General features: G+C 35.1%; 1 protein-coding gene across 11 annotated transcripts in view; it reads left to right on the top strand.

Annotated features, from left to right (window-relative positions):
* Window positions 1-216: 216 nt before the first annotated feature.
* The window catches only part of LOC140169891 (neural cell adhesion molecule 2-like), a 100,129-nt gene continuing 84,691 nt past the window's right edge, over window positions 217-15,654 (top strand). For all 11 annotated transcript variants that reach the window (XM_072193206.1, XM_072193209.1, XM_072193210.1 and 8 more), the window contains exon 1: window positions 217-357. In XM_072193206.1, the coding sequence (XP_072049307.1) occupies window positions 309-357 (49 nt within the window). In that variant the 5' untranslated portion in view covers window positions 217-308. The remainder of the gene's footprint in view (window positions 358-15,654) is intronic.

Here is a 15,654-nt window from a genome sequence, read left to right as displayed (position 1 = left end):
AGGATATGTAAGCACTTCTTTGTAACGTTTGGAGTTATTTTCAACTCAGTAAAAATATATCAAAACAAAATATTGTCCTTTTCTGCATCATATTTGTCTGAAACGGCTCCAGAAAGGAGTGATGCGGTCTTTACGCGGACTAATAGAATATGTATTACCGATATGAATCATTCATAAATCAATTACATATGCTAATTTTGTTTGTGCTCACGCATGCATCAGATGAAACGGAGCTGTCGGAAGAAGACATACTGATTGCGACAATAAAAATACTTGCTTGAATTTGACAATACTAAGAACTTAAGAAGATGATTTTAAGAGGGGTGATTCTGGTAGCGTTCCTCTTTGGCGCATCAGGTAAGTTCTAAATTTTTATTGGATATATCAAGTAAAATCGGTTACTTTTTCTATCGTATTTTCGCAGTGAGCTCGAGAGAAAATGGCCTTGCTACAGCAGTATACTGCAGCGTACATAGCGGGCAATACAAAACATGATGTATGCGCAGCTGATTCGGAGAAAGCATACGCCTAAATACCGTCATTTATGAGTAATTCAGCTTATTTTCAACGGTTAACAGTTACGTACACTTTAAAATGTTATCAACGCAAACAGTTATCAACGGTTTGAGGTTTCATTTAACGGTCCAAATTGGCCCTGACATCATTGTTTGTTTGCAAATTTCTGCAAACTTTATTATCGTAATTTTGTGTGTGTGATTGCACTCGTGTGTACACAGCCATGTGATGTGGGCCCTTGCTTGTTGATGTTGTTTACACTTGATATTCGTCCGATTCGTCGTAACGGTTGTGTTGGTCAGCATTTCACATGTATATTCTTATCAAGATGGACTTTGTCCTGAAAAATAGTTGTACCAGGCACCTGCTCTGTGACTAGACTCTCTTGGTTATGAATTATTTTAAAATTAAAATGAAATATTTTAGTCAAATTTGGCAGAAGCAGAAGTGAACTCCTTCCGGATTTACAACATTTTAGCAATCAACCTTTTGGGTTAAGAATTTAACAAAATGATAATATGACAGAAATTGTACATGTATATAAATGGGTTTTATACGCCTAGATGTCATGACGTGGATAAAAAAAAAAGACCGTTAAATGTCCGTCTATAATATTGATGATATTCATTATAAAATTTAATTGTAAATAATAAATGGATCTCTCTTGTACAACCATGGCCGGGCACATACATTATGTCATAAAAATGCTGGGTAAAAATATAATAAACATGAAAGTGGGATTCTGATTCAATCATCCCATGTAAATCGTAACAACAGCTGAGCCTGAGCTAGTCCGAATAATCAGACCCAGAACAAATTAAATTAATTTCTGACATTATCGTGTACTGGGTCTGAACTGTTTTCATTCGAAATCTTGATGGCAAATTGGACAATAGAAGCACATGGTGCTACTTCACAGTTTTTTAATCCCCTATTCATGTTGCGTGACTCACTGATTTAGTCTCTTTTGTGGACCATCCTTTTGATACTTGAGTATTTGGACAAGCGGAACAGGTTTGACAGGCCCCTTTGTCTACCTCTCTGTTTGTAAACAAACGAGGAGGTCGAAATCGTCCTCCTCGCCGAATACGAAAGTCAGCGTAATAGTACGGCACTAAGCCTGAGCCTGATGTGCTGTACCGGATTGTTCTGTAGGACTACAGACTACAGAGGGACACAAATTCAATGTACCTACCTAGTTCCACGCAAGCATAACATTATTTATATGAGCTCCTGGTCCTACACTAGTTTGTAATCTATTACTTTAATCTCCATGACCCATTATTCAAAATCGTGCACAATTTTGTTAAAATCAAGCCTCCAAATAAGCAGGCACCCAGGAGCCATTTACTCAATGGTTATAACATTTTGGCTCCTGCCACACCAAAATCATGTAACCAGGCTCTACATTTTTTTCAAATAGAGCCTGGTAGTTAAATCGGTTTTTGCATTTTTAACATAAAGATTAAATGACTCCTAGCTCTTTAAGGCCAAATAAAAAATAAAACATGTTTCACGTCCCCTCCCGCTTCCTTTTTTGAGGTTTCTTCAATTTTATTTTTATTTTTTGAAATTAAGTTATAACTCTTCAAAAAATATGTCTGGGAAGTAGAGATGCTTTCTATAGCCTTGCTAACATACAAGAAACACTTTTGTAAGGTTTTGTGATAGTAAGAGGGGCCTATCTCTCAGAACAACAAATAAAAAAGAGACCTCCTCCTTTTTCCAGGCATTATTGTACACGCTAAAACAGCTCTAATTATGGGTATTTACACCGATTTTATGATAAAAAATAAAAGCCCCTCTTCCTCCTTTTTTTTTTTTTTTTCAAAAACCCGGACGTGAAACATGTTTTTTATTTTACTTGGCCTAAAAATGGCTTCAGGTTCACTAGATAATCACAGGACCAGGAGCCCCTTTCCCAAATGTGTGGCTCCTGGTCCAGATCTGCTTATTCGAGCTGAGGGTTGGTTGAAATGCGTCACATGAAAGACCTACCCGGTAGGCCTACCACTTCCACAATATTCTCAACATCTTCTACTAGCACAACATCTCAAAAGCTATACCGGTAAAGCTCTTTCATATTGTAAGTTACATAATTCATTGTACATTTTCATTATTGGGCCTATTTCAGTACCAGTATAAAACATGCTTGTGTTTTCCTGTGTTGCTCATCATGTACGGGTCATTAGTCCTATTGTATCCTGTTAAAAATACCCACTCAAGCTATCATGTATTCCAGGGTGCCAATTTGTGCAAACATATTGTAGGAATTCAGCACTTGATAATTGATTTACAGCAGGATATTTTAGAAGGTGGCATCTTCACAATTTAAACAGTCATATTATTTGGCCAGAGATATTTTATTGGACCCAATCAGAAAAGTCTGTGATGTAATGTGCAGAATAAAACCTCACAAAGAATTCCCTCGCTACAAAAAGTACAAATACATTGTACCTGAATCACAGTATCAGCTGGATCAAGATAACAGAACTTTAGGGGAATTAAAAATGTTAAATTGGACATTAAATATAAAATTTGTGTACAACATTTTGCCATGACTGCACACTGTAATTTGGTCCCCAGAGCAGACACAATAGGCTATTATTATGGGCTTATTATTGAAATCATTTCAAATCTCCTTTTCTTCTTTTGTCAACATCTGTGTGTTTTTCTGCATGGGTTACTTTGTTGTATCAAAACTATGAGTGAAGACACATTTTGAATTTTCAATTAATGCACTAATAGTACGGTAATACCAGAGTGGATAATGATATCATTATTCTGCTGGGTTGGATGGATCCCAGCTTGTACTCAATTGTTGCAGAGAAGATGATTGTTGCTTTCAAACTTCCACTTTGTTGCTTTATGTAGTTCCCGTTGAAAAAAGTCAACAAATCATAAAATTTAGGATTGGGTCCGAATATTTAGTGCATGTAAAATTGATATAAATCTGAACGCTAAATTGGTAAAGAAAAGTCATGTAGGCCTACCACTACCAGTACATAAATTTTGTAGAAAAGTTATGTAGGCCTACCAGTACATTTGATTTTGTAAAATCATGTGTGGGACTGGAGCATGTGCTATGACTCATTGTTCAACAATAAAACCATGGTGATTGTGACTATTTATGAGGCCCAAGGGTCACACTAGCAGCCAAGATATAGGGGGCAGTTATAGTAAGGGGTTAAAGGTCGAACGGTGGAGATTGAAACTCAAGATCCATGCAATTGTGTATGTTTGGGACACCTGCTTTACACAGGTAGACCAACACCCACCTGGATGGGGTTTAGTGCTTTGACATTCATTGACACCATGCACAAATGATCTAATTTCAGCAGCACTGTTCAGTGACCTGCATTAAATCAATAGGGGTCAAACATTGACCTCAAGTTGTAGAGTATGAGTTTATGTGCTACATCAGTGCTGGTAGGTATTCAAGAGTGTGGTTGACCATGGAAACGACTGCAGAGATAACAGTTTAGGCCTATATAGGTTGACTGACTCTGACCATTTTCATGGTGAATGTCACTGGCAGACACAAAGTTCAGTGACCTGAAATGTAAGGATTTTAGGGGAACTTTACTATGAAAATTATATGCTTTGATGTCATTTATTGTGATTTAATACCAATTACCATGGTTACTGGTAGTGGTACAATGTATGTTGATGTGAAGATAACATTTTGGGCGCTGTCAATTTTCTTGATATTATTTTATGTTTTTAATTTATTTATTGGTAAATTTAAGTATGCCCTAAATCTTATGGTAGCCTAGGTTTAAGGAGGGTTGCGTTATTTTGTCAAGACAGAAAGGTACTAGATTAAAAAAAATTACCGGTCCCCATGACAAAGTTGAATGCCACAATGGATGGTGAAATGTAGACCTGCAAACTGGGGGCTACATACCACAGATCGTAGATATACATCATACATCATACATGTAGGCAGGGGTCTACAATTGATGTATTTTACAATGTAGGTGAGCTGCATTGTTTAAATATTGGCACTTTGCACAACCTTGATTGTAAATCAATCCCACTACATCATTATTTTTATGATTTATGTCAGCTTTCATTCATAGCAGCAATTTAATATTTCATAGGAGTAGGACAGTACAGAAGTTCTTTACCATCTGAATTATACAATAGATTATTTATCAATGTATGCCAGTTCCTTTAATATTCTTGTGTGCATTTTAGTGAAAAGTCAAACTAATATTTTCTTTGACTTTTAGGCTATGAAAAACAACCTTGTTTTACGATCCCTACGGACCCAGATTTTGCATTTTGGGAGAATTTTGTTTTCAATTTATTTTATACTTTTTGCTAAAATTATGCAAAATTAGCCATTTTTAGCCTCTAGAAAAAAAAATGAAATAAAAATCCCAACCAAATGACCACTACATTAATATTAAAAGTCCATCCACCCAGCCATGAGACTTTTTTTGGTTGTGTAATGTACACTTTTTGCAATAAAAAAAAAAAAAATTACAACCTCGTTTATTTTTTTGGAAAAAAATAGGTTATCCATTTCTGAAGCAAAAGCATATTTTAATAAAATGCTGTTTTCCCTTTTCCAGTTCCTAAGTTCTGATTTCAATTCAACAGGTAAAATAAAGCCCAGAACAGAGAAATACCAGGCAGGGGTGTTGGACAATGGTAATCCAATTATTGAAGGTTGAGAAATTGAATCTAATAAATTTATGCAAGGTCCATTTCACATCCTCCTCAACATCAACCCTACATGCACAGTTCTGTGTTTCCATTCATCACACCAAATGACTTGGCATTTTAAGTTTTTTTGGGTGAGTTTGCTCACCAAGTTAACAGAATGTGCTTGTTTTCGGTGAACTTAGCCTGAAGGAATGATGTTGTTTAATGGAGAGGATTATTTTTTTTTTGTGGCCAGACACAAGGTTATGCTATATTCCAGCAAACAACAAGGGTAGATTTTTATTTAAACCAGTGTATAGACATGTGTGTTTGCTCATTTGATGTGGACCTACATGAAGATAAAAGAAACCCAAATTAACGCTGATATAAAATGGGACCTTTCTGTGTGTGATTTTGTGATAGTGTTTATCCAACATTTATTGGGGTCAATTATACTACTGTGGATCAATTCAATTCAGATTTCAGTCAATAAAATTCTCTTGCTAGCAAATGCAGAAAACGGTGCCGCAATTAACATAGATTTGTACAAGTACAATTTATGCATTGATGAAGTAAAGTGGAAGGTTCTACAATTCCATCCCAAGATTTGGCTATTGCTATTCCAGTTTAAATCCATTATGTTCACCCCCTATGGAAGACCAGACATTAATCTCCCGCACATGCGTGGGTAAAGATTTCAAATGGGAGTTACATGTACCCCATGTTACCCCCTTTGAAATTCATACGCTGTATGGAAAATTTAGCTTATAAATGTCTTCCATAGGGGGCATGCCAATTTAAATTGGAATAGCCCATTTTAATATGACCAGCCAGCTTGCCAATGCAAAGTGCCAAACGCCTCCAAATAAAAATTCTTTTAAAAAGAAAATATTGAAAGAACACGTATGGCCATGTGATATAAGGTGGGAACCTCTTTCGTGACGCACCATAAATTTCTGAAAATTACGTCTTCCCGCATTCAAAATACCATATCTTGAAAAGTATTGACCCTACTCCAGCAAAATTATACATTTTCTGAAAGGAAATTATCCAAGGATTCCAAAAATGACATTGTTTTTGTGCTGGGAGTATGCCCTAGAATGTTATATTCCAAAGTAGGGAAGAATTTTTTGAAAAAAGTGTGTCTGAAAAAAGTTTCATATTTTCATTATGATATACCCTACATGAAATTAAATGCCAGATTTGAATTCCTCAAGCCAAGACCTTTCCAAATATGTATAGTTTATTGGGGGTTGACATATTACTTAACCCCAAAAATTGGAATGAAAATTGACAACTCGCGACTTGAATAAAACAACGAAAAGGCAGAAATATGTGTAGTGTGTTTCAATAAAGGCAAATATGATTTACAAAAAGTAGCCTGATTAAACAGAAAAAATCATCAATAAACTCACTGAAACATATTCACATACAAATCTCAGATCAAACATACAAATATCAAAATAAGTCATTCTACAAGCACATGTTTATATTGAGCATATGTCTTTGTGATCCTCAGTTTGAAGAACAACAAGGTTTGTAGTAGATTTTTTTCTGTGATGGAGTTATGTCAATACCTAATATACTATGCTCTGCTTTGGGATAATAACTTTTCTTGGATCAAGTAAGCAACCATCCCTTGATGTTTTTTGGTAAAACAACAATTACTTCATCTCCATGTACAAAAGTGTAGTTAAAATCTGACTGTGCTTGTGTTTGCTCATCAACAGTAATAACTCCGTCTGATTCCAATTCAAACAAATGGTAGTCATGTAGGGAATCAGAACCAGGTTTAGTAGCAACAAAATGATCCCTTGCATATCAAATCATACATATTATTATTAAGCTGTTCTTCAGTTGGTTCAACAGGTTCAATTGAATTTTCAGCAACATTGGTACTTAGACTTTCTGGAGCCCCCCCCCCTTGCACCTTAATAATTAATCCTTTATTGATACCTAATTACCCTTCTAATTAATAAAAATGTAATTTTGAACATGTTTAAGATTAACAATGTACATTGTAATATAAATGCAAAACACTTGGATATGAAATAGGAGGTAAACATTTTACGTACATGTAAGTTCTGTAAAATAATGCTTTGATCGGAAGCCGTAAATCAGGAATCTGAGCTCGTTAATTTCTTAATCCTTCTAATTGAATTGAAGTTTTACAAGAATTAAAGTTTTTTAAGACTACTTATGACATATTATTAATTCTTTAATCAAATAATATTTCCTCTAGACATGTTTTTAGTTTGTAGAATCAAATAAAGTTCAACCAAACTTGGGATGCCGCTTTTCCCATAAAGTTTCTATGGTACCGTGTCCCAATATCTGTGTCCCAATATCCGCCCACCTGCATGCTCGTTAGCATAATTAATCATAAAGTTAATTAGAATTGGTGGAGAAGGCTGGCTTTGGTGTCTAATGAAAGAAGAAAGAATAGGCTTTATAATGATATCAAAATGAAAGCTGTAGGTGTTCATCTTCATATCTAAACAACTAAAGTCATTTCATATTTTAAGAAAAATGTCACACCACCCACTTATTAGTACTCCCACCTTGTAACGCAGGGCCTTATACGGTATTTAAAAGTGCTAAAGAAAATGCCACCAAATAATATTATTAGGAAAACATGAGTTATTTACCTGCGATGTCTGATCTACATTAGAAATTACATTTTCCAGTCAAAAAATCCACCAAAATAAACCTAGATGCTTGGTGTGCAAAAGGTGAATGTATAATTTTGTTATTACTTGAAAAGTAGGTCTAATAAGTCGTAACAAGTGACTCAGACTAGTTTACAAACTCATTACAAATGCAAGAATAATTGTAGTACAATTGATTAAAATTCCATTAACAATTCTAACGTTACCCCAAGAAACACTTAAAGTCCACCCGACTTGTGTTTGTTACCAGATTCTCCCCATTGATACTGTACTTTACAATCAAAATCACAGTGCCATTTATAGCCCCATGGGTATTTCCATATTCACAGGCGGAAGTGGGCGAGAAACTTTCAGTATCTGTTTTCGAATTTTGCTCTGCCGTGAGGGTAAAAACAATCCTTTTTAATTTGCCAAATCGGTATCGAGTTCATTTTGGTACAATGCAATCAGCGGAGTAGGGGACCTCCAGCGATTGATGGCCAATTCACGTCGTTGATCTTTATATTATTAATGCCGATATCCATTGTGATAATCAGGCTTTTTATTGGATTTTATTGCTTTGGTGTTCGAGTTCTCTGCTGCGGTGGAAATGAGCGTCCGATTCAACATGTTCAAGTAAAAAGGAAGAAAATTAAAGGGCTTTGAATTTGGTATAGAAAGTATCAAAAAATGGTAATTTGTATAGGTCTAATTAATTACTGTTTCTTTGCCATGCTGTCATATAAAAACAATGTTTGTTTTTTTGTCGTCCCGTCCCCACATACAGTATTGTGGTTTATGCCAACATAAAATTAAGCAACTGTACACAGCAAGGATTGATTTTAAAATTCCATGCAAGTTTTGCAAAGTTTTAAATTGGTGTGGCTGACTGGCCGCCCATCATGATAGCCAAGTACATGACCCATAATTTGTGCTTATAAACCCAAAATGAACCTTACAACATTTGAAGTATGGTCTACTTGGTAAATATTATCCAGTGCATCATTCGAATCAAAAGCCTCTAATACGGGCCTCAAGCATTCTCATTGTTCGCTGAAGTTTTGGTAAGTGTTCTTAAAGAAAAAATCAAGGGTCGTGTTGTGAACAATTTGTTAACTTCCTGGTTACTTGGGGATCTCCAAGTGCATATGCCAGACTTGCATGAAATGGTGCAAAGGAGTGGAAATTATTGTTTCACAATCAAAATTTCTGCATGAAGAGATGATCTATTTTATGTCTGAAGCAAACGTGGTGATTAAAATTTGTGAAAAGATTTGATTTGAACTTGAAAATACCTTTTTCAAGTAATTTCCAGATTATGGTATTTTCATTCAAAGCAAAAATTTCTGTCCAAACAACTGTATGAACAAATATGTCTGAAGCAAACTTAAGTGATTGAAATTTGAAAAGACATTGAATTTGAACTTGAAAACACCTTTGAAGTAGTTTACTGACCATGGATTTTCATTTTAGTAAAAAGAATCGAGCATTTTTATGGATGATGAGGATGCAAAATGATAAACCACACGTACACAGAACCAGGGACCAACTGAACAAGGTAATCGTCAGTTTGATGATAGCTTTCTGATGTTGATGAGTATATGACACATGAGAGCTTGCGGATAGATTTGTAGTTGAAAGAGACAGAAAAAACTTGTGACAAGCAATTGTTTTGGAGCGATAGAGATGGTACTATCAACTGCTATGTCGGACGATGATCTCTCACCACCTTTTGGAAAAACAAATCATGGCAGCAAGCGATAAGAGGCAGGGTTGCCAAACCCGCGATTTGGTAGCCCAATTGGGCGACTTTTCAAGATTTTCCCCACAACTTTTGACAATTTCCTGTCCCATAAAAACCAATGGTTTTTAAGAAAAAAATTGGGCGACTTTTCAACATTGGCTCTCGCGACTTCCGATAGTTTCCTGCCCCATAGAAACCAATGGTAAAGAGAAAAATTGGGTGACTTTTCGATTATTTGACCCGCGATTCGGGCTGAAATCTTTTGGCAACCCTGATAAGAGGTTGGTTGTATTAGACTCTAGAATAATAAAGCGCACCTTCTAAATCCTATTAGAAGAAAGATGCTGTACAAAGCGTTAGAAGTCAAAACAGTCTCCCTTTCACCACATATTGCGCGATAATTTCGGTAACCCCCATTCAAAAACTGTAGCTTAAAAGTTTGACCTGAGGATGTGAGTATGAGTTTTTGTATCCACCAAGTCAAAGGTCATTCTATGAATGTGCAAGCATGTTGGGGTTAAAGAACTTTGTCTTAAAGATGAGCTTGATAAGCTAATGATGTCAGGCTAGACAGAAATAAAGTTTTTAACATTCCAAGTTTCCAACTGTAGAGAACCTCTGGATATTTAGATTGTCATTCATAAATTTCAAGTTAGGGGCCAAATAGTAATCAAAATAGTCTGAATTAGTCCAGCCTGAGTGTGCATTCACTAGGATCCACAATATGCTCATCTATAAAAGGCACAGTTCTTCAGTCCCAATACATTTGCACATTCATTGAATGACCTTTGAAAATTTAGGTACAAAAACTCATATTCTGAAACTTAAGGTCAAATTTTGCACTATGATTGTTTAATTTAGGTTATTGAACTATGCCATTGGGATGAGGCCATTGTGGTCCATAGTGATTGAAGGCAGATAGGATAGATTTGGAGCAATAGGGTCAGGGGGAAACAAGTTCATAATGAGCTAGTAATAACTTCTGTATTTAAAATTTGCTTTATTGTGACAGGTGCAAAAACAGGACAAAACAAAAGAAGATGCAAAATAACGACTTTTTGAATTTTGATGAAGGAAAAAAATTCTCTTCATCATATCTTTGGCCCTAGAGATTTGTAGAAAACATAAATCAGTTGGTCAGTATTTTATCAAATCAATAAATCCAGAAGTTTGCACCAGTTGCAGTAATTATTATCACAAATGTTGGTAATCTTAGGTAGACAGCAATGTTTAAAGTCTGTTCATGCGATTCATCTATTTTACAAAAGGAGAGTGGTAATCTTCAGTAGATAGCAAGAGTTCACGCTAGTGCATGAATAGACTGATAACATGTAGGTGTAATTCTTGGCTAATTCTATACTTTTGATCCAGACAAAACAAGGTTCTTTCACCCCATTTCAAGGCCCAATCTTTTAAATACTACAAGTGTAGATGGGGAGGATACAAACCACAATTAAGCACAAAAAAAAGATGTTTGCTTGCCCTCAACCTGTATTACTGTATAAAAGAATACCGACCCTATTTTTGGAAATTCCTGAAAAAGTTTTTTTTTTCTTTTCAAATTTTTATGTTCTGAAGATGTAAAAAAAAATGCATTTTAGAGCTTGTGTTCAACATTTTAGTTGTTTTGCAATGTTAGTTGATTCATTTTGACACCAAAATTGTCAGATTTTTCATATTTTGAGCCTTAATTAATACAAACAGTAGAGTTTGCTAGTAATTAAAAAAAAAAAAAAAAAAAAAAAAAAAGAAATCCCGACCGACCGACCCAATTGTTAAAATTCAATTGAGGGCAAGCAAACAATTTTTTTCTTGGCCTTATGATGAGACTAAATGATATGAAATGGAGACTTTTTGGATGAATGATGCTGTTAAACACAACTTTTTGAGTTGATCAATAAAAATTATGCTTTGATTACAGCAGAAAACCAGACTCTTTGTTCAAGTAGTAAGCATGGTAACAGCAAATTAAGTTTGTAAGCGCTTTGATTAAAATGGTCTTATGACCTCCAAGACATTGATTTCCCCTAAAATTATCATCTGCTAAGTAAATCTAGTGTTTAAAATTTTAAAAAATAAATGATCCATAGATCCTGAGACCGGAGCCCAAGTCCTGATTGAAGTTGCAGACAGATTGGAATTGGAAAATTGTTTTGGTACTGGTATTATCATAAAGTTCTATTTATTTAGCACTTGCTTCATAAAACAATAATATGACCCTTTGCGTTGATAGAGAAGAGATGGCATGGTATTTATATTGTATGGTCAGTTGGATCAAGAATGCAAGTTCATCTGGTACCTCTATAACGGGCTCTATGATACGATGATCATCATGGTGATTAGGACTGTGTCTAGATTGTGCATTAAAAGTTAATTATGATTTAGTTGTATGATTTTAGAGTTAACAACTTTAAGGTTTGTGTCTTGAGGTCCTGCTTGGGGGGAAAATAAACAGTTTTGCCCATTGGTTGGTTATCTCCTGGATAGTTTCTTGTGTGAACAGGACTGGGAGCTGTCACAAATGTATTGATTTGCATGCAGTACATTTTAACCCTAGGTTGGTCACAAGTGGCTCCTGGTTCACACAAAATGCGCCTCAACTGGGTACTTTGATCAAAAGTAGAGCCCTTATTCAAAGTATTTTAAACCTTGAGCTATTTTTTCCTTGGTCCTGCTTAGTCAGTAGTCAGTAAGGTTAGAATTTAGGGCTGGAACCCGAGTTGAAAAATGTCAATTTTCAGGGAATATAACTCAAAATTCCCCTCTGGGCAAGACGATTTCCCTTCATTTTGTTTTAAAATCATGCACAATTAATTTTCAAACCTTAAATTTCCCTCCAAACAACAAATTCCGGTGAATTATTTTCCCAAATTCCCCAATCCCCATATTTTCCAGGTCTGACTGTCCAAGAGAAATTCTGTTGAACCATAGATTTTAAAATCTATGGTTGAACTTTTTATGCAATGGACTCTTGCAAACAGGGTTCGAATTCGTTAAAAAAAATTGTGTAGCAGTTTTTGGCTAATTCATCATAATCAGGATACTTCCATATACTAAAGCACTATAAAAAGTGCTATACAAATGCAAAATTGGGTAGCAGTTACTTCAAAACGTGGAGCAAACTGCTATGCGATACAGCCAAATTCGAACCCTGCTTGTAAACCTCAAGAATGAGTTGATAATTGAGCTTTGTTTTACCAACAAGTTCACCTAGTAAACCATGATAACATAATAGTTGCAGTGCACACAGGTACTCTCTGAGTGATTCTGGCTTTACAATGTGGTGTAGGACAAAGTAAAAATTGCAATAATCCAGCTTAGGTCCAAAAGCTTTTTAGCAGAGATGTTTTGATAACCACTGGTACACCTCTTTCACCTTTTGTTGGGGATATTTGCTTGGTCAATATCTTGTGTTATTCTATAACCAAAAGGTCAAGCTACATTGTTTTTCCTCATGTTTACCAGGCATATTTGTTACTGAGCAACTGGTCCTCTATGATTTTTGTTTTTAAAACCAGAATTCTGGTGAAGATGAAATTTAAGTGACTTGCGAACAGGAACAACATCACTAACTCTGATTCAATTTGGTTGAAATAGGAATTATTGTCACTAACATCAATGTGACATTTTGTTACAAAGTGTAAGTGTGCTGAAAAAGATTGTATCATTCAACATTATTTACGAAAACTAGTTTATTTATGACGAAAACTAATTAGTCTTACATGGAGACTCGCAGGCCCGTAAGAAGGGGGGGTAAAAAAGTCCAACATTTTGGGAAAAAGTCCACTTTTTCAAAATCAGCACCCCCCAAAAAAAATTCTGCGTGTATATATATATATGGGCCTGGAGACTCGCTAAAAGATATAGGTATGGAAATTATTCCTAATAGTCATATCATGAAAATGGTTAAAAATGAAACTCAATCATGTGTAAAAACAATTGTGTGTGACCAGTTATGTAGAACCAAGTTCATTACCAGGAATAGAATAAACTTGACCTAGTGACAATGATTTTGTTAAAAAGGGTATTTCTATGTTGATGTCATTGTTTAGTGCAGTGGGAAGTGAAGTGTGACATGTATTTAGTAGGTGCTAGCTTCTCAAGTTCCCATCAACCTTGACTACAATGTATGCACCTGAATTATACTTGTACTTGACCTGTTTTGCCTACATTTATGCCTAAATTTATTTATGTACATATCCATATCAAAAGAATGCACTTGTCGGCAGCCACATGTGTCTCTTCTTTTTACGTAATAGCTAGGAATAAATACCAGACTCATCTCAAGTGCATGTCACTTCAAATCATCCTCAATGTCACATGGTTTAGGAATATACTGAACATTCAAAACCCATATGACTTGGGATGATTTGAAGTGACCTTCACTTGGAGGTGAGTGTGGTATTCATTTCCGCTGTTCTAAAAAAAGAGACGCCCATAGCAGACGACAAGTGCATCATTTTGATATGGGTTTAAGCAATTTGCACCATTAACATTGGTTTAATTAAAATATTTTGTATTTATAATAAGAGCAAGTGAATGGGTGAGTAAGGGTGTGAGTGAGTCCCGGGAATTCGAGTCCCGCCCGAGAATCTTGTTACCTGGGCAGGAAATTCCCGGCCCGGTACCAAATAAAAAAAAAAAAAAAAAAAAAGATTTTTTGAAGTTTTTTTTTAAAAGTTTTTTTACAGTTTTGTAGTGTCTCTGGACCTAGACCTAAATGCTAGGATCATACATGGTTCACCAAAAAATAAAGAAAATTAAAAAATTTTGCACGATGTTTGCGTTTTTAATAAGAAAATTGATATTTTGCGATAAATGGGGGACGTTTCCTGGAACCCTAAACCAGGCGTCCTCTACCCATCAAAAAAAATAATAAAAAAAAAGTTTTTTTTTTTTTAGGTCAACCATGAATGAAAGTAGCATTTAGGTCTAGGTCCGGGGACACTAAAAAAACAGGAAAAAATAACTAAAAATTTGGCAATTTGTTTTTTTTGCAATTTCGGTACCTGGTTACCCACCAAAAACGCTACTGGTACCTGACTACCCGGGCACAAAATTACCCGAAAATCACACCCCTATGGGTGAGTTCTGAATTACACAGGTATTCATGATATTAGGCTCATGCTACATTCAGTACATTGTTGGTCCAAATTCTATTTCTAGAAGTTTTGACTATTTCTAATTTAGTAACTTTTTTAGCTACCATATGAAAAGATTTGTTTATTTGTTGTTGCGTACCAGTACATTATTTAGGCCTATATCCTTGGATTTTATTTATGCATATTTTGTTCACAGGATAGGGCCTAGATGTGTTTCCCATTTAAAATCAACAACTGTGAAAAAGAAAAACCGGTTATATCCTCAGATTTTATTTGTAATGCATGGTTTGTACTGGGGATACTTGTTTTACATAAAGTCATTGACTGTAAACAAGAATTGAAAGTAATCATTTCCCATGTCAAGGGAATCTTTGAACTGCATGACAAAACTTTGTACATGTTTATACGCTGTGACATTCCAAAACATTAAATCATGAATTGAAAATCACAGTAAACAAAATGGGATGCTACCAAGTATTGATTTACAAAGGACTGTGTGCAGTGATTGAAAATAGAAATGTTAGGGTAATGCGTATCCTTTATCTACACCCCAATAATGTACCGTCCCGTCCGAGAGAGCAAATTTAAATTGTTAATAATAGTAAGTACAGCCAAACATGCCTGAACTCATTTTAAATATTTTTGCATGTGAAGAAAGATATTCTTTTACTGCAAAAATTGTACAATTTAAAGAGAAAATCACACCTTTTTGCCCAAATATTTTGAGCTCTATACATCAAGGGGTCAGTGACACAAAGACGTAACTTCATTTTTTTGCGAAAATGAGATTTTGATATCAAAATGATGCTCACTTGACACGTTTGAAAATTATATTGTGTAGTTTTGAAAAATGTATAGTGGGGAATATTTATAATGATAGAATCCTCTTTTTCATGCCATGGTTGTTCAATGATCTCAATTTAACATTGTTAAATCACAGATATTGGAAAATGTGGATTTTGAACATCCATGTTCATACTCCAGTAACCAT

Source organism: Amphiura filiformis, chromosome 14 (genome assembly GCF_039555335.1).
Source record: "Amphiura filiformis chromosome 14, Afil_fr2py, whole genome shotgun sequence".
In the NCBI taxonomy this organism is placed as follows: Eukaryota; Metazoa; Echinodermata; class Ophiuroidea; order Amphilepidida; family Amphiuridae; genus Amphiura; species Amphiura filiformis.
Note: the sequence above shows the minus strand (reverse complement) of the source record. Positions and strands in the feature narration are given on the sequence as shown.